The 21,833-nt window shown below is 45.6% G+C and overlaps 1 protein-coding gene across 7 annotated transcripts in view; it reads right to left on the bottom strand.

Moving 5' to 3' along the window:
• LOC134342639 (potassium voltage-gated channel subfamily KQT member 2) overlaps positions 1-12,213 on the bottom strand; it is a 149,414-nt gene extending 137,201 nt beyond the window's left edge. For 6 of the 7 annotated variants that reach the window (XR_010017064.1, XM_063040996.1, XM_063041000.1 and 3 more), the window contains exon 1: positions 11,723-12,213. Coding sequence is in view for 5 of the 7 variants with exons in the window: in XM_063040996.1 (XP_062897066.1) it covers positions 11,723-12,036 (314 nt within the window). In the remaining 2 variants the exon portion in view is untranslated. Of the gene's footprint in view, positions 1-4,006; positions 4,148-11,722 lie in introns of those variants that run through there. The other variant, XR_010017065.1, reaches the window with a different exon arrangement.
• Between the last annotated feature and the right edge of the window lie 9,620 nt (positions 12,214-21,833).

The following is a 21,833-nucleotide window of genomic DNA, read 5'->3' as shown; positions in this document are numbered from 1 at the left end:
AAAGGTGATCCCACAGTGCTATATGTGAGGGAGTTCCAGCACTTGGACTGTGAAGATGACGGAGCAGCAATCCATTTGCAGATCAAGATCTGTCCCAGACACCTGCGACCTTCTTCCTTCTTGAGACAGAAGTTACAAACTGCCCAGCTGAGGAAGTGCAGGGCACCTTGCAGATTGTTCACTCTGCAGTCCCTGTGCACAGGGAATGAAGATTCAAGGTGGTAGATCAAATGGGTTACTGATATTTTATTGTCGATTTGTACCAAGTGGTGTCAGGCTTTTAGAATTGCTGGCATGCACCAATCCAGGCAAGTGTTCTATCACATGCCTTGGAGATGGTGGGAGAGGCAAGTCTCCCAAACATAGGCAAATGGGACTAACAGCATTGATCAGCTTGGACAAACTGGACTGAAGGAACTGCTTCCATGATGAATAACTCAGGCTTAAGGTGAAACAGCATGTGTTGAGATCATAATAAAGGTCTGGATAAAGAGGACGCAGAGGGGATGTTTCCAGTAGTGGGAGAGTCTAGGATCAGAGAGCAGAGCCTCAGAATAGAAAGATCAGAAACAGGTTTAATATATCTGGCATATGTTGTAAAATATGTACCTTTTTAGAACAGAGATGAGGAGGAATTTCTTTAAACAAAGGGTGGTGAAACAGGAATTTCTTTAACCAGATGGTGGTGAATCAATGGAAATCATTGCCAAGGGCAAGTGTGGAGGCCACAACATTCAGTACGTTTAAAGCAGAGGTTGATTAGCCAGGGTATCAAAGGTGAATGGATTTGATAAATAATAAATCAGCCATGATTGAATGGCAAAGCAAACTCAATGAGCCTAATGGCCAATGGTCATATGACAGCAATTCCACCACTTGCCGAGGAGTGGAGGGATTGACAGTGTCAATGCTGGGACAGGTGTGAATTAGCTAAGATAGACTGGCAAATGACACTTAAAGGATTGACGGTGGATATGCAATGGCAAGCATTTAAAGATTGCATGGATGAACTATAACAATTGTTCATCCCGGTTTGGCAAAAAAATAAATCAAGGAAGGTAGTGCACCCGTGGCTGACAAGAGAAATTAGGGATAGTATCAATTCCAAAGAAGAAGCATACAAATTAGCCAGAAAAAGTGGTTCACCTGAGGACTGGGAGAAATTCAGAGTTCAGCAGAGGAGGACAAAGGGCTTAATTAGGAAGGGGAAAAAAGATTATGAGAGAAAACTGGCAGGGAATATAAAAACTGACTGTAAAAGCTTTTATAGATATGTAAAAAGGAAAAGACTGGTAAAGACAAATGTAGGTCCCCTACAGACAGAAACAGGTGAATTGATTATGGGGAGCAAGGACATGGCAGACCAATTGAATAATTACTTTGGTTCTGTCTTCACTAAGGAGGACATAAATAATCTTCCAGAAATAGTAGGGGACAGAGGGTCCAGTGAGATGGAGGAACCGAGCAAAATACATGTTAGTAGGGAAGTGGTGTTAGGTAAATTGAAGGGATTAAAGGCAGATAAATCCCCAGGGCCAGATGGTCTGCATCCCAGAGTGCTTAAGGAAGTAGCCCAATAAATAGTGGATGCATTAGTGATAATTTTTCAAAACTCGTTAGATTTTGGACTAGTTCCTGAGGATTGGAGGGTGGCTAATGTAACCCCACTTTTTAAAAAAGGGAGAGAGAAACCGAGGAATTATAGACCAGTTAGCCTAAAGTCGGTGGTGGGGAAACTTATCAAAGATGTGATAACAGCACATTTGGAAAGCGGTGAAATCATCGGACAAAATCAGCATGGATTTGCGAAAGGAAAATCACGTCTGACGAATCTCATAGAATTTTTTGAGGATGTAACTAGTAGAGTGGATAGGGGAGAACCAGTGGATGTGGTATATTTGGATTTTCAAAAGGCTTTTGACAAGGTCCCACACAGGAGATTAGTGTGCAAACTTAAAAGCACACGGTATTGGGGGTAAGGTATTTATGTGGATAGAGAATTGGTTAGCAGACAGGAAGCAAAGTGTGGGAATAAACGGGACCTTTCAGAATGGCAGGCAGTGACTAGTGGGGTACCGCAAGGCTCAGTGCTGGGACCCCAGTTGTTTACAATATATATTAATGACTTGGATGAAGGAATTAAATGCAGCATCTCCAAGTTTGCGGATGACACGAAGCTGGGCGGCAGTGTTAGCTGTGAGGAGGATGCTAAGAGGATGCAGGGTGACTTGGATAGGTTAGGTGAGTGGGCAAATTCATGGCAGATGCAATTTCATGTGGATAAATGTGAAGTTATCCACTTTGGTGGCAAAAACAGGAAAACAGATTATTATCTGAATGGTGGCCGATTAGGAAAAGGGGAGGTGCAACGAGACCTGGGTGTCATTATACACCAGTCATTGAAAGTGGGCATGCAGGTACAGCAGGCAGTGAAAAAGGCGAATGGTATGCTGGCATTTATAGCAAGAGGATTCAAGTACAGGAGCAGGGAGGTACTACCGCAGTTGTACAAGGCCTTGGTGAGACCACACCTGGAGTATTGTGTGCAGTTTTGGTCCCCTAATCTGAGGAAAGACATCCTTGCCATAGAGGGAGTACAAAGAAGGTTCACCAGATTGATTCCTGGGATGGCAGGACTTTCATATGAAGAAAGACTGGATGAACTAGGCTCGTACTCGTTGGAATTTAGAAGATTGAGGGGGGATCTGATTGAAACGTATAAAATCCTAAAGGGATTGGACAGGCTAGATGCAGGAAGATCGTTCCCGATGTTGGGGAAGTCCAGAACAAGGGGTCATGGTTTGAGGATAAAGGCGAAGCCTTTTAGGACTGAGATTAGGAAAAACTTCTTCACACAGAGAGTGGTGAATCTGTGGAATTCTCTGCCACAGTAAACAGTTGAGGCCAGTTCATTGGCTATATTTAAGAAGGAGTTAGATATGGCCCTTGTGGCTAGGGGGATCAGAGGGTATGGAGGGAAGGCTGGTGCAGGGTTCTCAGTTGGATGATCAGCCATGATCATAATAAATGGCGGTGCAGGCTCGAAGGGCCAAATGGCCTACTCCTGCACCTATTTTCTATGTTTTCTATGTGTGGAATGGCGCTACAGGACAGTCCAGTCTCTCAGGAATTGTTTTAATTAAAACAAGGTCAATGTCAGACAGCCCCCGCCAGTTTAACCCATCGCCTTAACTGATGGTCCACCTGGACTGGCAGGGTGGGAAGGGCACTCAGGAGACCAGAGAAGCCATGGGGATTGTACCACTGAGATCCTTTCACTAATGTGGTTGGGCTGTCTTTGGCAAGAGGCAGATGTACTGACAGGCACTCAGAAACTGTTTAAAATTGCAATAAATAAAGTTGCAACGAGTTTAAAAATAATTACAATTTAAATACAGTCAAAGAATATAACCAAAGTAAAATCAGCAAGTCCTTCTGTCCCAATTCTGCAAGCCGGAGATCTGAGGTACAAGGTTACCGCTCAGAGGGTGGTGGACACGGGAAATCCCCCTTACGTTATGGGAAGGTGTTCTGAGAAAACTGTCCAAACGGTGATTTTCCATAACGCGAAGTCACATCATCTGCATTGAAAAAATAAAATTGATGGTTCTTTTAATTTTACACAAATTCTGAGAGGGAATATCTCAAAATTCAGTTTTTTTTATAGTAGTACAGTATTTGTGAATTCTGTAAGGGTGAGTTTGTTACGGGAGCTGTCGTAACACGGGAGTTTCTTGCATATGGAAGACTCGTGTCCTTTTTAAATCTCTGACCTTAAGTCTATGCCCTCTTGTTTTGCCACCAAAACAAGTGATTTCCATTCATTGAAAACTGAGACATTCTCCTCCAAACTCCTGGGAACCCCAGACCTGTGTCCACCCAAAATGAAGCAGCAGCAATCAGTGAGGCTCCGAACTCCTTGCAGAAGCCACCTGCAAACAGGAGAACAATCCACTCACCGGTCACACCTCTGCCAGACTCTCCGTCCTCACAGAAGGCTGCACGGTAGGGCAACTAGTAGAGACGAGGCGAGATGCAGGTTTGATCCAGACTGGTGCTGTCTGTGTGGAGTTTGCACGTTTCTGAGTCCAGATACTCTGCTTTCCATCCATCTCCCAAATATGCACTTTGGTAGGTTAAATGTCCACTAGTGTATGGACAAGCGGCAAGGAGTGGGTGGGGGGGGGGGGCAAAGATAGGAATGCAGGGAGAATAAAATATGCAGTTAATGTTGGGATAGTGCAAGTCTGAAGAGTCTGTTTCCATGCCACACATCTCCATGATTCCATAGGATTCAGCCAGCTTAGAATGCACAGAAAGGAGAAGAGAAGGAGATAGCAGAGAACTAACAAAAGAAATGTAACTGAGGGATCTGTTGATTGAGTGAGCTGTAGGCTGTGAAGTCTTGCACAGAGCAAGAACTGGCTTCCTAAGATGAAAATAATTTCAAAGCAAGTAAGTCTCAAGCAAAGGAGCAAGTGGAGAAATTAGAGGTCACAGGAGAATTAATGGAAGTCTCGAAGATTAGGTGGTGGGGAAGAATTTAGATAGGGAGCACTCAAGAAAATAGAAATTGGCAGGAAGGTTGCTAGCAGAATGCACAGATTTATAGTAAAAGCAAGCTGCTATAATCCGGAACACGCTACCCAAGAGGGAAGTGAAAGCAGATTGAACAGGAACTGGAGGAACCAGTGACAGAACAAACACATTCCAGGTCATGGAGAAAGAGTAGTGATGTGAATTAAAGCAGAAAGCACACTCAAAGAGCTATCACTGTCACAAGCTGTGCTGCAGGCTTGAAAGACAAGTGTAACCATCACCTGAAAACAATGACAGAGCCTTTTAAATTTATTCCACAATATTATTTATTGAAAATATTCACCTGCACACACCCGTGCAGTTTTTACACAGCACTGAATCCTCTATGTTCAAAGAGAGCTTTAAGTGACAAGAGTATTGATAAGACCAGTTTGAAGACTAATCCTGACAGCTCATGAAATAATTGGCGCGGCAGCTATGGGAATATCAGCACACTTTCATTCTAAAACTAAAACTGTTTACAGTGCACATTCCCAAAATTGAAATGCCATTCTCAATAGACCATGAGGTTTTCAGCAGCCAGCCAAGTTTTCTGCCTGTGACAATCCCACTCTGTCTCTATTTCCCACTCACTGTCCTTCTCATTACATAACTAGAAGTAGAGAAGAAAAAATCCAAATAATTTTATCGAAGTATGCACTTGTCACCATACAATACCTTCAGATTCATTACCTTGCAGGCATTCCCAGGAAAATAAGAGAACTTATGGAAAACCACACACGAAGGCCGACCCGCACACCCAACGCGCAAAAGACAGACTGCAAAAAATCAAAGCCAAGAATATGAGCTGCAAAGAGTCTTTGAAAGTGAGTCTGTAGGTTGTGGAATCAGTTCAGAGTTGAGGACAGTGAAGTTATCCCCTCTGGTTCCTGAGCCTAATGGTTGTAGGATAAACCTGGTTGTGTGGGACCTGAGGCTTTTGTACCTCCTGGCCGATGGTAGTAGTGAGAAGAGAGCATGGCCTAGATGGTGGGGGTCTTGAAAAGTACCCTGCCCTGTCTCCAAACACCTTTTCAGATAACAACCCAAAACCAGGTATTTGTCCTGACGAAGGGTCTCGGCCTGAAACGTCGACTGCACCTCTTCCTAGAGATGCTGCCTGGCCTGCTGCGTTCACCAGCAACTTTTATGTGTGTTATTTGTCCTACAGTATCAGGGCAATCTTGGAACATTTACAACTGGTGAAGTTGCAGCTACTGTTGTATTGAAAGAAACATAACACCTGCTTTATAAACCACCTGAGCATCGACTCAGTCAGCGGGCTGGTTGGTTGAGCTTTAATGTTTTTTGATTGGGTCCTTGGATCTAAACAAAACCATCTGGTTTTCCAGTCTCTCACAGTAGACAACACTATCTGCTCAAAAACGCAGGAGAATCTGCAGATGCTGGAAATCCACAGCAACACACACAAAAATGCTGGAGATATTCAGCAAGTAAGACAGCATCTACGGAGAGAAATAAACAGACCAAGACCCTTCAACAGAATGGAAAGGAAGAAAGCTGGTACTCTTTTCCCTTGCCCCATCATCTGATTCGGGCTTCTGCCTCCTTCCTTCCTAGCCCTGACAAAGGGTCTCAGCCAGAAGTGTCAACTGTTTACTCACCCTCCCCTGAGACGCTGCCTGACCTGCTGAGCTCCTCCAACATTTTCTGTGTTACTCTATATGCACGGAGATGAAATAGTTAGCAAAAATTGTGGATAATAAAAATGAACATAATTTGTTAGGGTGGAATAAAGATTAGCCTGCAAAAGCTCTGGCATTGGGTGGGATCTTCTCAGCACCTCAGAACAAACTGATTTCAGCACCGGTCTCCTCATCCAATGCTCTTCAGTACAGTGGGTGCAATCAGAATGCAAATAAACACATTCTGGGTGGTGGCACAGAGCAGAGGTCCCCAACCTTTTCATACCATGGCATCCATTAGTCTTGTGAGACCATAGATCTGCACCTGGAAAGTCTTCACTCTCCAGGGAGCAGGCCTGGGCAAGGTTGTATGGAAGACCAGCAGTTGCCCATTCTGCAAGTCTCCCCTCTCCACAACACCAATGTTGTCCAAGGGAAGGGCATTAGGACCCATACAGCTTGGCACCAGTGTCGTTGCAGAGCAATGCGTGATTAAGTGCCTTGCTCAAGGACACAACACGTTCCCTCGGCTGGGACTCGAACTCACGACCTTCACATCGCTAGTCGAATGCCTTAACCACTTGGTCATGTGCCCACCATGGACCCCTAGCTTTGACTGAGGGGTCTGTGGACCCCAGGTTAGGAACCTGTTTTAGAGGATGATTCCAATACTGGGGGCATCAAGGACCAGGGGGCAGACTCAGAATCGAGGAATGTCCCTTTAGAATAGAGATGAGGTAGAATCTCCTCAGCCAGAGGGCAGTGACTTTGTGGAATTCACTTCTACATTCTCCTGTGGTCATCAAGTCAATGGGTATATCTAAAGCAGAGGTTGATAGCTTCTTGATTAGTCAGGGTGTCAGAGGTTACAAGAGAAGACAGGAAAATGGGGTTGAGAGGGGAAAGAAATCAGCCATGATGGAATGACAGAGCAGGATCAATGGGCCAAATGATTCTGCTCTGTCTAAAGTACCATTAACTTATTCATCTAATCCCATGAACCCTCTCTGCCCAATTTAACCTTACAGGTGATCCGATATAAAGATCCAAAATGACCGATTCAGTGGCAAAAACACAGCACAGCACCGGGGGATCGGTGTGAAGAGCTCGCACTTACTCAGTGGGTGGAAATGGCTCCAAGTGGGCGATCGGCTCTGTGAGAGCTCATACAGGTACTTTAGTGATGGGCCCTGAAGCACCAAATAGGTTTCATCAGGATATAGGTTTGCTGAAACTCTTCCCAGCCCTACCCATAGGTGCTGAAGTTAGCAATACTGCAGAGATCGATCAGCTCTTTGAGAGCTTGAATCAATCAAGAGTTCTCATTACACAGTGAGCATATCCCACTTACACTGTTACAAGCACATATTCCAAACATTTTCCCAGAACATTAGACAGCAAAACAAGCCTGAAATTAGGACAACCAGTAGTCAGCAGCCTTAGAACAGATTTCCCCCGCCTCCATTAAAATGAGTAACATTGTCACACTCTGAGATAAACAGGAGGGTGAAGCAGGTAATAGCTGCAGCCCACAGTGAAAAGGTGCATTAGAAAGGAGAGAATCTAAACTAGTTATACTAGCAGGCAATAACTAATATATTAATAAATTATCAGTGTCACATTCCAGTCACTGCAACAAGCTGACATCACTGCAACATGCTTTGAATGAAATCCAACAGTCGAGAGTAAAATCTTGCAAATGCTGAAAATCTGAAATTGAAAGAACAAAATGCTGAAAACTCTCAGCAGGCCAGGCAGCGAGAAACAGGGTTGACATTTCTCAGTCGGGCAGTGAAGGGGTTAACATTTCTCAGCTGGTCATGCAGTGAGAAACAGGGTTAACATTTCTCAGGCCGGACAGTGAGAAATGGGGTTAACATTTCTCAGGTCAGGCAGTGAGAAATGGGGTTAACATTTCTCAGGTCAGGCAGTGAGAAATGGGGTTAACATTTCTCAGGTCAGGCAGAGAGAAACGAGGTTAACATTTCTCAGGTCAGACAGAGAGAAACGGGGTTGATAATTCTCAGTCGGGCAGTGAGGGGGTTAACATTTCTCAGCTGGTCAGGTAGTGAGAAACAGGGTTAACATTTCTCAGGTTGGGCAGTGAGAAATGGGGTTAACATTTCTCAGCAGGCAGGCAGTGAGAAATAGGGTTAATATTTCGCAAACACAAGGAATTCTGCAGATGCTGGAAATTCAAGCAACACACATCAATGTTGCTGGTGAACACAGCAGGCCAGGCAGCATCTCTAGGAAGAGGTACAGTCGACGTTTCAGGTCTCGGCCCGAAACGTCGACTATACCTCTTCCTAGAGATGCTGCCTGGCCTGATTAATATTTCAAAGGTCAGGCAGAGAAACGGTCAACAGCCTTCAACCAGGACCCATCACATTCTAATGCAAGGGCATCAACTGTCCAATGTTTCTCTCTCCACAGATGCTGCCGGATTTACTGAGTTTTTCCAGCACTTTCTGTGCTATGAACAATATTTGAATTCTGTCATTCAATGAACATTGATTGATAGCACCAGTTAATGAAGGAACTAATTTGAATTAAAATTGTGGATAGACCTTAGGGGGAGTGAGAGCTTGCTGGACATTATGTGACTACACACCAACACTGCATCACTCTCTCACTGCTTACCTCCCTTCCCCTTGCTTTCTCTGTTAACCCCTCAAACACTTAAGACAGACACACAGAGACTGAATGCATTTCCTCTCCCCTGCCCATATTCTCACCCCTTTCCTCCCACCCTACAGGCCCCGAATTACCTCCCCTCTGCCCCCTTCATCCCACTCCTCTCAGCCAAGAAGAGCGTCACGGTCAGGCGCATGGGAGCAGCAAGCTGGGGCACCTGTGCTGCTGAAGGGATATATTGTGGATGGACTTCTGGAGTGAGTGTGCACTCCAGATGGGAATGATCTCCCAGGGCTGATGAATCTTCTCCCCCCCCCCCGCCCCCCCAAACCGTGGTACTCACACAGTGGCATGATAGATAACAGCCCAGGGTTCTGTGGTTGGTCCCTACAGCGATGGGTAGACTGCAAGACATAGGAGCAGAATTAGGCCATTCAGAGCATTGACTCTGCTCCACCATTCCATTATGGCTGATTTATTATCCCTTTCAGCTCCATTCATCCGCCTTCTGTCATCTTTGACAACACCCTAACTAATCAAGAACCTATCAAACTCCATTTTAAATATACCCAGATTTGGCCTCTCTGCAATCAATTTGAGATTCACCACTCCCTGGGTAAAGAAATTCCTCCTCCACATGTCCATGAACATAGGAGCAGAATTAGGCATCCAGCACATCGAGTCTGTTCTGCCATTCCATCATGGCTGATCCCAGATCCCACTCAACCCCATACATCTGCCTTCTCACCATATCCTTTGATGCCCTGACCGATCAGGAAACTATCAACTTCCACCTTAAATATATGCACGGACTCCACCACAGTCTGCGGCAGAGCATTCCACAGATTCACTACTCTCTGACTAAAAAAATTCCTCCTTACCTCTGTTCTAAAAGGTCGCCTCTCAATTTTGAGGCTGTGCCCTCTAGTTCTGGATAACCCCACTCTCCACATCCACCCTATCTAGCCCTTTCAACATTTGGTAGGTTTCAATGAGAGCCCTCCACATTCTTCTAAATTCCAGTGAGAACACGCCCAAACCTGCCAAACACTCCTCATATTAATCCATTCATTCCTGCAATCATCCTCGTGAACCTCCTCTGGACTCTCTCCAATGACAACACATCCTTTCTGAGCTATAGGGCCCAACATCATTGACAATACTCCAGGTAGGGCCTGAATAGTGTCTTATAAAGGCTCAGCGTTATCTCCTTGTTTTTACATTCTATTTCCCGTGAAATAAATGCCAACATTGCATTTGCCTTCTATACCAGACTCAACCTGTAAATTAACCTTCTGGGATTGTTGTATGGGGACTCCCAAGTCACTCTGCACCTCTGATGTTTGAACCTTCTCCCCATTTAGATAACAGTCTGCACTATTGATCCTTTTACCAAAATGTATTAACATATATTTCCAGACACTGTTCTCCATCTGCCACTTTTTTTGCCCATTCCTCCAACTTATCTAATTCCTGCTGCAATCTCATTGCTTCAACACTGCCTACCATCCCACCTATCTTCATATCATCTGCAAACTTTGCCACAAAGCCATTAATTCCATTACCTAAGTCATAACAATATGAAAAGTAGCGGTGCCAATACTGACCTCTGGGGCACACCACAAGTCACTGGCAGACAAACTGAAAAGGCCCCTTTTACTCCAACTCACCGCTTCCTGCCTTTCAGCCATTCCGCTATCCATGCCAGTATCTTTCCTGTAACTCCATAGGATTTTATCTTAAGCAGCCTCATGTGTGACACCTTATCAAATGCCTCCTGAAAATCCAAGAAAATGACATCCACTGCCTCTCCTTTGTCCACCCTGCTTGTTACTCCTAGAAGAACGCTAACAGATTTGTCAAGCAAGATTTCCCTTTACAGAAACGATGCTTTGACTTATTTTTGATCCTCATCTCTGTTCTAAATGGATGTCCCTCTATTCTGAGGCTGTGCCCTCTGGTCCTAGACTCGCCCACTTCTTGTCAACTCTATCTAACCTTTCAATATTCACAAGAGATTCTGCAGAATCTAGAGCAACACACACACAATCAATGCTGGAGGAACTCAGCAGGCCCGTCATTATCTATGGAAATGAATAAACAGACGACTTTTCAGGATTGAAAGAAAGTGGGTAGATGCCAGAAGGGGGAGGCGAAGGAGGGTAGCTAGAAGCTGATAGGTGAAGCCAGGTAGGTAGTAAAGGTAAAGGGCTGGAGAGCAGGGTGGACCATAGGAGAAAGGATTTCAAAGAGATCCCCCTCATTCTTCTAAACTCCAGCGAGTACAGGCCCCAAGCCATAAAACGCTACTCATACATTAACCCTTTCATTCCTGAGATTGTTCTCGTGAATCTCCTTTCGACATTCCACAATGCCAGCACATATTTTCCTAGATAAGGGGCCCAAAACTGCTCACAATACTTCATGCAGTCTCACTAATGCCTTATAAGCATTATGAGCATTACACCTTTACTTTTATGTTCTAGCCCGCTCGAAATTAATGCTAACACTGCATTTGCCTTCCTCACCATCGACTCAAACCGCTAATTAACCTCCAGGGAATCCTGCAGGACTGCCAATGCGTTCCCCCGGGATACGGTACTCAGGCACAAGAACGGTCCATGAAGACCTAGCCCCCAAGTCAGGCAGTCGGTCCCCCCCCCCCCCGGGTTCTGGTGAGTGACCCCGGGTCTAGAATTCACGAAGGCGTAATAACTGAAGGGCTGGCCGCTGGGTTCCCCCAGGGTCGAGTAGGTGCTCCAGCACCCCCGCCCCCCCACCCCATTCTCACACATAGACGTGGGCTGGCTTTCATCTACCCCCAAAGTCGGGTGGAGGGCCCCCCCGGGCCCGGTACTCACACATAGGCGTGGTAGATAAAGGCCCAGCCCCGCGGCCGCTCCAACACGTTGTACATGAAGTTCTGCAGCTTCCGATACGCCGCCTTCCTCCTGGGCCGCTTGGCGCCGCCGGAACGCGGTTTGCCCAGGACCCCGCCGCCCTCGGCACCCGCGATCAACAGTGCCCCGTCCCGGGTGCAGGAGGGGTCGGGGCCGGGGCCGCCCGCCGGACCATCGGCCGCGCCGTCGATGCCCACGAACCCCACCCGCAGCTTCTTGTCGCCCGGCCCGGGCCCGGGCTCGGCCTCGGCGCCCCGCTGGCCTCGCTGCACCATGCTGGGCACTCAGCGACCTGCCCATGCCCCTGGGATCATGCCGTGCGGTCGCCCATAGGTGCGGTGGGGGGGGGAGGCTCGCGCTCCTCCTCGCGCCCCCCGCCACCCGCCGCCCAGTCCCGGGCTGCAGACAATGGAGCGGGCGCCGGCCGGACGCGCGCACATCCTCCGGCTCCCGGCTGCCGACGCGCATGCGTGGCCACGGCCCGTAGCACCGCCCACGCCGCTGACGGCCGCTCGGTCCATCTACTCGCTACGCTTCTATCCACACACAGTGTATCTGTGCTTCCAATTCACCTCCTCCCCCTACCGCCACGCCCATCCACACTCCACTCACCCCTCCTTTCACAAACAAGAGAAAATCTGCAGATGCTGGACATCCAAGCAACATAAAGTGTTGGAGGAACTCATCAGACTAGGCAGCATCTATGGAAAAGAGCATAGTCGACGTTTCGGGCCGAGACCCTCCATTAGAACTGGAGAAAAACAGATGAGTCAGAGTTATAAGGTCAACTGTGACTCTGACTCCTCATCTCTTTTTCCCCAGTCCTGATGAAGGGTTTAATCCATAGATGCTGCCTGTCCTGCTGAGTTCCTCCAGCATTTTGTATGTGTTACACTTCTGCCTGCTCACCCCATCCACACAGTGCCTACCCTCTCATGCCCACCTATCCCCCCAGTTGCCCATCCACCACTTCCCTTCCCCCTCTATAAAGCTTGACCACTCGGCCCATCCACCAGTTCCCCATTATCCACTGCACAAGTCATTCATTCACAGAACTCTAACCTGACCTGGTTGGTCTAAAATCCAGGGAAAATGCAGGAAGATTTTATTGAAGGCTTTATAACAGGGACTCAAAAATCAAGACAATCAGTTGACATTAACTAGATGTTCAGGGAGAGAATTGTTGAGTGATGAAGCCAGGCATGTGGAGGACAGACTGCAGGAGGATGGAGATCTGGATTCCACCCTTCACCCACACACTAGGGGCAATTTACTGCAACCAGCTAACCCACGTCTTTAGGATGTGGGAAGAAACAGGGGTGCCCAGGGGAAAGCCAAGCAGTCACAGGGAGAAAGTGAAAGCAGTGGCTGAAGTCCGTGGAACTGAGTAGTGGCTCTGCCAGCTGTTTTAGTGATCCTGATAAAGATGGCAGTCACTCCGTCAGCATGGAGGAAGAAAGTGTCATTGGAACGTAGAAGTCTGAAGTTTACAGAGGTTTATAAAATCACAAAGAGCATCGATAAGGTGATTGGCCACAGAGTTGTTTTCCAGGACAAGACAGTCTTAAACTTACTGCGCTGGGGAGGACAGGACAGCTCTACAATTGGTAGTCAAAACCGCCCATTGCCTCACCAGCACCAGCATGCCATCCATCAGGGACATATATACAGAAAGGTGCCGGAAGAGGGCCAGTAACATCATGACGGATCCCACCCACCCTGCTCATCAACTGCTTGTCCCACTCCCATCAGGGAGGAGGCTACACAACATTCACACCAGGACCACCAGACTCAAACACAGTTACTTTCTCCAAACAGTAAGGCTGATCAACACCTCCCCCAACTAACCCACTCCTCCACACCCCCAATTACCACTACTTTATCATTTCCTGTCAGAGCCACCCTGTGTACAGACACTCCTGCACCTAGCGTCATTTTGTGGAACTACATGTAAGACCATAAGACCATAAGATATAGGAGCAGAAGTAGGCCATTCTGCCCATCGAGTCTGTTCTGCCATTCACTCACAGGCTGATCCAATTCTTCCAGTCATCCCCACTCCCCTGCCTTCTCCCCATACCCTTTGATGCCCTGGCTAATCAAGAACCTATCTATCTCTGCCTTAAACGTACCCAATGACTTGGCCGCCACAGCTGCTCGTGGCAACAAATTCCACAGATTTACTACCCTCTGACTAAAGTAATTTCTCCGCATCTCAGTTCTAAATGGATGTCCTTCAATCCTGAAGTCGTGACCTCTTGTCCTAGACTCCCATGTCATGGGAAATAACTTTGCCATATCTAATCTGTTCAGGCCTTTTAACATTCAAAATGTTTCTATGAGATCCCCCCTCATTCTCCTGAACTCCAGAGAATACAGCCCAAGAGCTACCAAACATTCCTCATATGGTAACCCTTTCATTCCTGGAATCATTCTCGAGAATCTTCTCTGAACCCTCTCCAATGTCAGTATATCCTTTCTAAAATAAGGAGCCCAAAACTGCTCACAATGCTCATCCTGGCTCTTATATTCCATACCTCTAGAAGTGAATGCCAACATTGCATTTGCCTTCTTCACAACCGATTCAACCTGGAGGTTAACCTGTAGGGTATCCTGCACAAGGACTCCCAAGTCCCTTTGCATCTCTGCATTTTGAATTCTCTTCCCGACTAAATAATAGTCTGCCTGTTTATTTCTTCAACCAGAGTGCATGACCATACACTTTCCAAATTTGAATTTCATTTGCCACTTCTTTGCCCATTCCCCTAAACTATCTAAGTCTCTCTGCGTGCTCTCTGTATCCTCAACACTGTCTGCTCCTCCACCTATCTTTGTATCATCAGCAAATTTAGCCACAAATCCATTAATCCTATAGTCCAAATCATTGGCATACATCGTAAAAAGCAGCGGTCCGAACACCGACCCCTGTGGAACTCCACTGGTAACCGGCAGCCAGGCAGAATATTTATTCCCACTTTATTCCCTCTCTCTGTTTTCTGCCGACCAGCCAATGCTCCAACCATGCTAGTAACTTCCCTGTAACTCCATGGGATCTTATCTTGCTAAACAATTCCATGGGATCTAATCTTGCCAAGCATTTATGTATATAGGGTATCATATATTAATATTTATTGTGCTTTTAATTTATTATTGTGCCCTTTATCCTGTTGATAATTGAGTTCTTTTCGTGCTGTATCAAATCAAGACTAACAATTATTTTGTTCTCCTTTACACCTGTGTACTGGAAATGACATGAAACCATCTTGAACCTTGAAGCTTGCATCTGTTTAAGGGGGCATGCATATGAAGGCAGAAGGTGGTGGATGTGTAGAGCAAGCTGCCAGAGGAAGTGACAGAGGTGGGTACAAGGCACTTCAAAGTTCAAGTTCAAAATTTGTGAGAGTCTTTGGTGACATGCCAAATCTCCTCAGACTCCAAATGAAATATAGCCGCTGTCGTGTCTTCTTTGTGATTGCACCAATGTGTTGGGCCCAAGATAGATCTTCAGAGATGTTGGCACCAACTGCTCACCCTCTCCACTACTGATCCCTCGATGAGGACTGGAGTGTCTTCCCTGCACTTCCCCTTCGTGAAGTCCACAATCAATTCCTTTGTCCTACTGAGGTGAGTGCAAGGTTGTAGTGTTAACTGTCATGCCTTCAGGGTATACCTTCCACCTCTCAGATTTACATTGGCAACCCGTTCAAATCTGGCCACTTGTGAGCTTTATTTAACATTCATCCTCCTTATGTCATTTCTAATCTCTGAGGCCCAGCTGAATTGGTGCTTTGTTAAAGTCTGCACCAAAGCAATTATTTTAAATGGTTGTGCCTGATACGATCTATCCAACCCTCCAAACACTTACTTTTATCTTGGGTATTCCAGTTTCACATATTGTATGTGCCTGTGAAGTGTTTCAGGACTTTGTTTAATATTTCATTATAATTTATTTTATAATTCCTCTTGGTGTTCACAGAACATGCTGTAGACATATAACATACTGTGGAATATTGCAGATCATTACATATTACAGGCCCTTTTGCCCACAATGTTGTGTCAACATTTTAACCTACTCTAAGAACAATCTTATATTTCCCTCCCATCTTGCCCTCCATTTTTCTATCATCCATGTTCTTACCTTGGAGTTTCTTAAACATCCATAACGCTACACCACCACCCTGGCAGTGTGTTTCTTGCACCCACTCCTGTAAGAAACTTATCCCGACATCCCCCACTACCTTCCTCCAATCACCTTGAAGTTATGCCCCTTTGTTCCACCCTGGGAACAAACCTGTGCCAGTCCACTCGACCTATGCCTCTTATCATGTTGTACACCTCTATCATGTCCTCCTGTGCTTCAAAGGGAAAAGCCCTTGCTCACGCAATGTATCTTCATTAGACACATTCTCTAGTCCATTGTTCGGCTGTGCCTTTTCCTGAGTACACCCATTCCCAATTCATGTTCCCCAGATCCTTCCCAACAGCGTTATAATTCCCCTTACTTCAATTAAATATTCCCCACTCAGTATGCTCCTATCCCTGCCCACGGCTACGTTAAAAGTCAAAATCAGTTTCCTGTCTCTGAACTGCTCACCCACCAGGAGATCTGACACCTCTCCTTGAGTTTAATTTTTACATTTATGTCCCAACTTCTTCATATCCTCAGAACCAGGTTTAGTATCACAGACCACGAAACCTGTTGTTTTGTGGGAGCGGCATAAAAATATTGTAAGTTACAAACTAAATAGTGTGGCAAAAGGAACAACAAGATGGTGTTCGTGGGCTGACAATCTGCTTTTTCTCTTTCCTTACCATCAGTAACACCTTCATCCAGGCTGGGTCACTACCATTCCCCTTTCCCTGTTTTTGACAGGCTCTGCTTCCTCACTCAGTACAGTTTTAAATGGTTCCCAATGTTTCTCAGCAATATTTTTCATCTTTTACCTTTTTCTTATTTCAACATGTGATGATCGTCACTCCTCCAACTTTCATCCATCACAGGCTAGAACGGAAACGCCAAGAATTAAGACCATAAAAAATGGAGCAGGATTTGGCCATTCAGCCCATCGAGTCTGCTCTGCCATTATATCATGGCTGATTTATTATCCCTCTTAACCCTATTCTCCTGCCTTCTCCCCTTAACCTTTGCTGCCCTGACCTATTAAGAATCTGTCTTAAAGACACCCAATGATCTGCCCTCCATAGCCATCCGAGACAACGAATTCCACAGATTCACCACCCACTGGCTAAGGAAATTCCTCCTGAGCTCCGCTCCAGATAGATGCCCCCCTATTCTGAGGCTGTTCCCTCTGGTCCTAGACTGCCCACCTATAGGAAACATCCTCTCCAGACCCACACTATCTGGCTCTTTCATCATTTGACATATTTCAATGAAAACACTCTAATTTTTTTAAAATTCCAGTGTGTACAGGCTCATAGCCATTAAATGCCTCTCATATGTTAACCCTTTCATTTCTGGAATAATTTTTCGTGAACCTCCTTTGAACCCTCTCCAACGTCAGCACATCTTTTCTTAGATAAGGGTCCCAAAACTGCTCACAATGCCCCAAGTGAAGCCTCACCAGTGCCCTATGAAGCCTCAGCATTACATCCTTGCTTTTATATCCTTGTCCTCTCAAAATGAACATCACATTTGCCTTCCTCACCACTGACTCAACAGACAAGTTAGCTTCTAGAGAATTGTGAACAAGGACTCCCAAGTCCATTAGCACCTCTGATTTCTGAATTTTCTCTCCATTTGGAAAATAGTCTATGTTTTTATTCAGTCTACCAATGTGGACAACCTTACACTTCCCGACACTGTATTTCATTTGCCACTTCTTTGTCCATTCACCTAATCTAAGTCCTTCTGCAGGCTCCCTGCTTCCTGAACTACCTGTCCTCCATTTACCTTCGTTAACTTGGTCACAAAGCCAACGATTCTGTCATCCAAATCATTGACAGAACATAGAACATGGAAGAGTACAACACAGAAACAGGCCATTCAGCCCATAATGTTGTGCTGAAACAACTAAAAAGCAAATCAAAAACACCCAAACACTGATCTCTCCTGCCTACACTGTGTTCATATCCCTCCATCTTCCTCACATCCATGTGCCAATCCAAACGTCTCTCAAAAGCCTCTAATGTATTTGCCTCTACCACCATATCAGGCAGCACATTCCAGGTATCCACAGCTCTCTGAGTAAAAAACTTATTTCTCACATCCCCCTTGAACCTACCCTCCCCCCCCCACCTTTAATGCAAGCCCCCTGGTATTAGAAATTTATATATTTATTCATTGATATACGATATAAAAAGAATCGGTCCCAAAACTGACCCCTGTGGAATGGACAGCCAATCAGAAAAGGCTCCTTTTATTCCCACACTTTGCCTCCTGCAAATCAGCCAATGCTCTATCCATGTTAGTATCTTTCCTGAAATACCATGGGCTCTTATCTTGTTAAGCTGCCTCATGTGTGGCACCTTGTCAAAAGCCTTCTGAAAATCCAAGTACACTAAATCCACCAATTTTCCTTTGTCTATCCTGCTTGTTATTTCCTCAAAGAAATCCAACAGATTTGTTAGACAAAATTTTCCCTGACGGAAACCATGCTGACTTTGGCCTATTTTATTATGTGCCTCCAATTACCCCAAAACATCAACCTAAATAATAGACCCCAACATCTTCCCAGCCACTGAGGTCAGACTAGCTGGCCTATAATTTCCTTTCTTCTGCCTCCCTCCCTTCTGAAAGAGTGGAGTGACATTTACAATTTTTCAGCCCTCCAGGACTGTGCCAAATCAATTGGTTCTTGAAAGATCATTATTAGTGCCTGCACAATATCTTCAGCCACCTCTCTCAGAATCTGGGGATGTAGTCCATCTGGTTCAGGTAACTTATCAACTTTCAGACCTACAGCTTCCTAAGCACTTTCTCCCTAAAAAATAGCAACTGCGCACACTCCTCCCCGCTGACACTCTTGAACTTCCATCGTACTGCTGGTGTCTTCCACACTGAAGACTGATGCAAAATACTTCATCTGAAAAAACCTTTGGTATCCTCTTTGATATTGCTAGCTAGCTTACCTTCATAATTTCGAATGTTAAAAGGCATGGACAGAGTGGATGTGGCAAAGTTGTTTCCCATGATGGGGGAGTCTAGTACAAGAGGATACTAAAAGTTTTTTCAAGTATATAAAGAGTAAAAGACAGGTGAGAGTAGATATAGGACCGATAGAAAATGATGCTGGAGAAATTGTAATGGGAGATAAGGAGATGGCGGAGGAACTGAACAAGTATTTTGCATCAGTCTTCACTGAGGAAGACATCAGCAGTATACCAGACACTCAAGGGTGGCAGGGAAGAGAAGTGTGCGCAGTCACAATTACGACAGAGAAAGTACTCAGGAAGCTGAATAGTCTAAAGGTAGGTAAATCTCCCAGACCAGATAGAATGCACCCGCGTGTTCTGAAGGAAGTAGCTGTTGAGATTGCGGAGTCATTAGCGATGATCTTTCAAAAGTCGATAGGTTCTGGCATGGTTCCTGAGGACTGGAAGATTGCAAATGTCACTCCGCTATTTAAGAAGGGGGCAAGGAAGCAAAAAGGAAATTATAGACCTGTTAGCTTGATATCGGTGGTTGGGAAGTTGTTGGAGTCGATTGTCAAGGATGAGGTTACAGAGTACCTGGAGGCATATGACAAGATAGGCAGAACTCAGCATGGATTCCTTAAAGGAAAATCCTGCCTGACAAACCTATTACAATTTTTTGAGGAAATTACCAGTAGGTTAGACAAGGGAGATGTAGTGGATGTTGTATATTTGGATTTTCAGAAGGCCTTTGACAAGGTGCCACACATGAGGCTACTTAACAAGACAAGAACCCGTGGAATTACGGGAAAGTTACATACGTGGATAGAGCTTTGGTTGATTGGCAGGAAACAGAAAGTGGGAATAAAGGGATCCTATTCTGGTTGGCTGCCGGTTATCAGTGGTGTTCCACAGGGGTCCGTGTTGGGGCCGCTTCTTTTTACATTGTACATCAACGATTTGGATTATGGAATAGATGGCTCTGTGGCTAAATTTGCTGACGATACAAAGATAGGTGGAGGGGCCGGTAGTGCTAAGGAAACGGAGAGTCTGTAGAGAGACTTGGATGGATTGGAAGAATGGGCAAAGAAGTGGCAAATGAAGTACAATGTTGGAAAGTGTATGGTTATGCACTTTGGCAGAAGTAATAAACGGGCAGACTATTATTTAAATGGGGAAAGAATTCAAAGTTCTGAGATGCAACAGGACTTGGGAGTCCTCGTACAGGGTACCCTTAAAATTAACCTCCAGGTTGAGTCAGTAGTGAAGAAGGCGAATGCAATGTTGGCATTCATTTCTGGAGGAATAGAGTATAGGAGCAGGGATGTGATGTTGAGGCTCTATAAGGCGCTGGTGAGAACTCACTTGGAGTACTGTGGGCAGTTTTGGTCTCCTTATTTAAGAAAGGATGTGCTGACATTGGAGAGGGTACAGAGAAGATTCACTAGAATGACTCTAGGAATGAGAGGGTTAACATATGAGGAACGTTTGTCCGCTCTGTGACTGTATTCCTTGGAGTTTAGAAGAATGAGGGGAGACCTTATAGAAACATTTTGAATGTTGAAAGGCAGGGACAGAGTGGATGTGGCAAAATTGTTTCCCATGATGGGGGAGTCTAGTACAAGAGGGCATGACTTAAGGACTGAAGGGCGCCCATTCAAAACAGAAATGCGAAGAAATTTTTTTAGTCAGAGGGTGGTGAATCTGTGGAATTTGTTGCCACAGGCAGCAGTGGAGGCCAAGTCATTGGGTGTATTTAAGGCAGAGATTGATAGGTATCTGAGTAGCCAGGGCATCAAAGGTTATGGTGAGAAGGTGGGGGAGTGGGACTAAATGAGAGAATGGATCAGCTCATGATAAAATGGCGGAGCAGACTCGATGGGCCGAATGGCCGACTTCTGCTCCTTTGTCTTATGGTCTTATAATTCATCTTTTCCCGCCTTATAGCTTTTTTTGGTTGCCTTCTGTTGGTTTTTAAAAGTTTCCTGATCCACCAACCTCCCACTAATTTTTGCTCTATTATACGTTCTTTCTTTTGCTTTTATGTTGGCTTTGACTTCCCTTGTCAGTTATGGTTGTGTCATCTTGTCTTTAAGATACTTCTTCCTCTTTGGAGTGAATATACCTTGTGGCTACCTCCCTGTAGCTCCTTTCTATCATCTCCTCAGTGTCCCATACAAGCCAAAGGTCACTGAGCCACAGCTCCAGTTCCTCGATCGCTGAGGAGCTGAAACTTGGTGCTCCTGGTGCAGATGTGGTTATCCAGGAGGCTGAGGGTCTCCCAGAATTCCCACATCCCACACAAAGAACACAACACATTCCCTTAAGCCATCCTCACGGCTCCAGCTGTACTACCAGATGAAGGATGAAGAAGCAACTTCCCAGATACATACCTTGCACAAGCCTGTTTGGCCAAAGTCATTCTACTCTAACAATGGTCCACTCTTACGATGGCCACTCCGCTTGTCTCTACCTTATTTTTATTTATCCTTACTAATGAATCGCTACTTGGTTGGGCCGCTGAAAAACATCAAGAACCTCTGAATGGTCCTTTGAAAAGTCTCACTCACAGCCCTATGAGTTGCCCCCTCTCCTGCTCCCGATTCGATTGTATCATGAGAATTCCACACCCCTACCCCACCCTTCCAATATCTTCTGGTCAATTAGTTTTATGTCCGCTCAAGAAGGGAAAAGCCTACAGAAAGTACTGGATAAGGTCCAGCCTTTCACAGGTAAAACCTCTCCATTACTGAACACAGATTTATGCAGCGCTATCATGAGAAAGCAGCACCCATTATCAAGAGCCCCCACCATCCAGGCCATGATCTCTTCTCACCGCTGACATCAGGAAGGAGCTCAGGAGCCTTAGGGCTCATACCACTAGGTTCATGACCAGTTATTACCCCTCAGCCATCAGGCTTCTGAACCAGAGAGGATAAATTCACTCACCTCAACACTGAACTGTTCCCACCACAGTCTA

This window comes from Mobula hypostoma, chromosome 2 (genome assembly GCF_963921235.1).
Source record: "Mobula hypostoma chromosome 2, sMobHyp1.1, whole genome shotgun sequence".
Taxonomy (NCBI): Eukaryota; Metazoa; Chordata; class Chondrichthyes; order Myliobatiformes; family Myliobatidae; genus Mobula; species Mobula hypostoma.
This window is presented reverse-complemented; position numbering and strand designations above follow the sequence as displayed.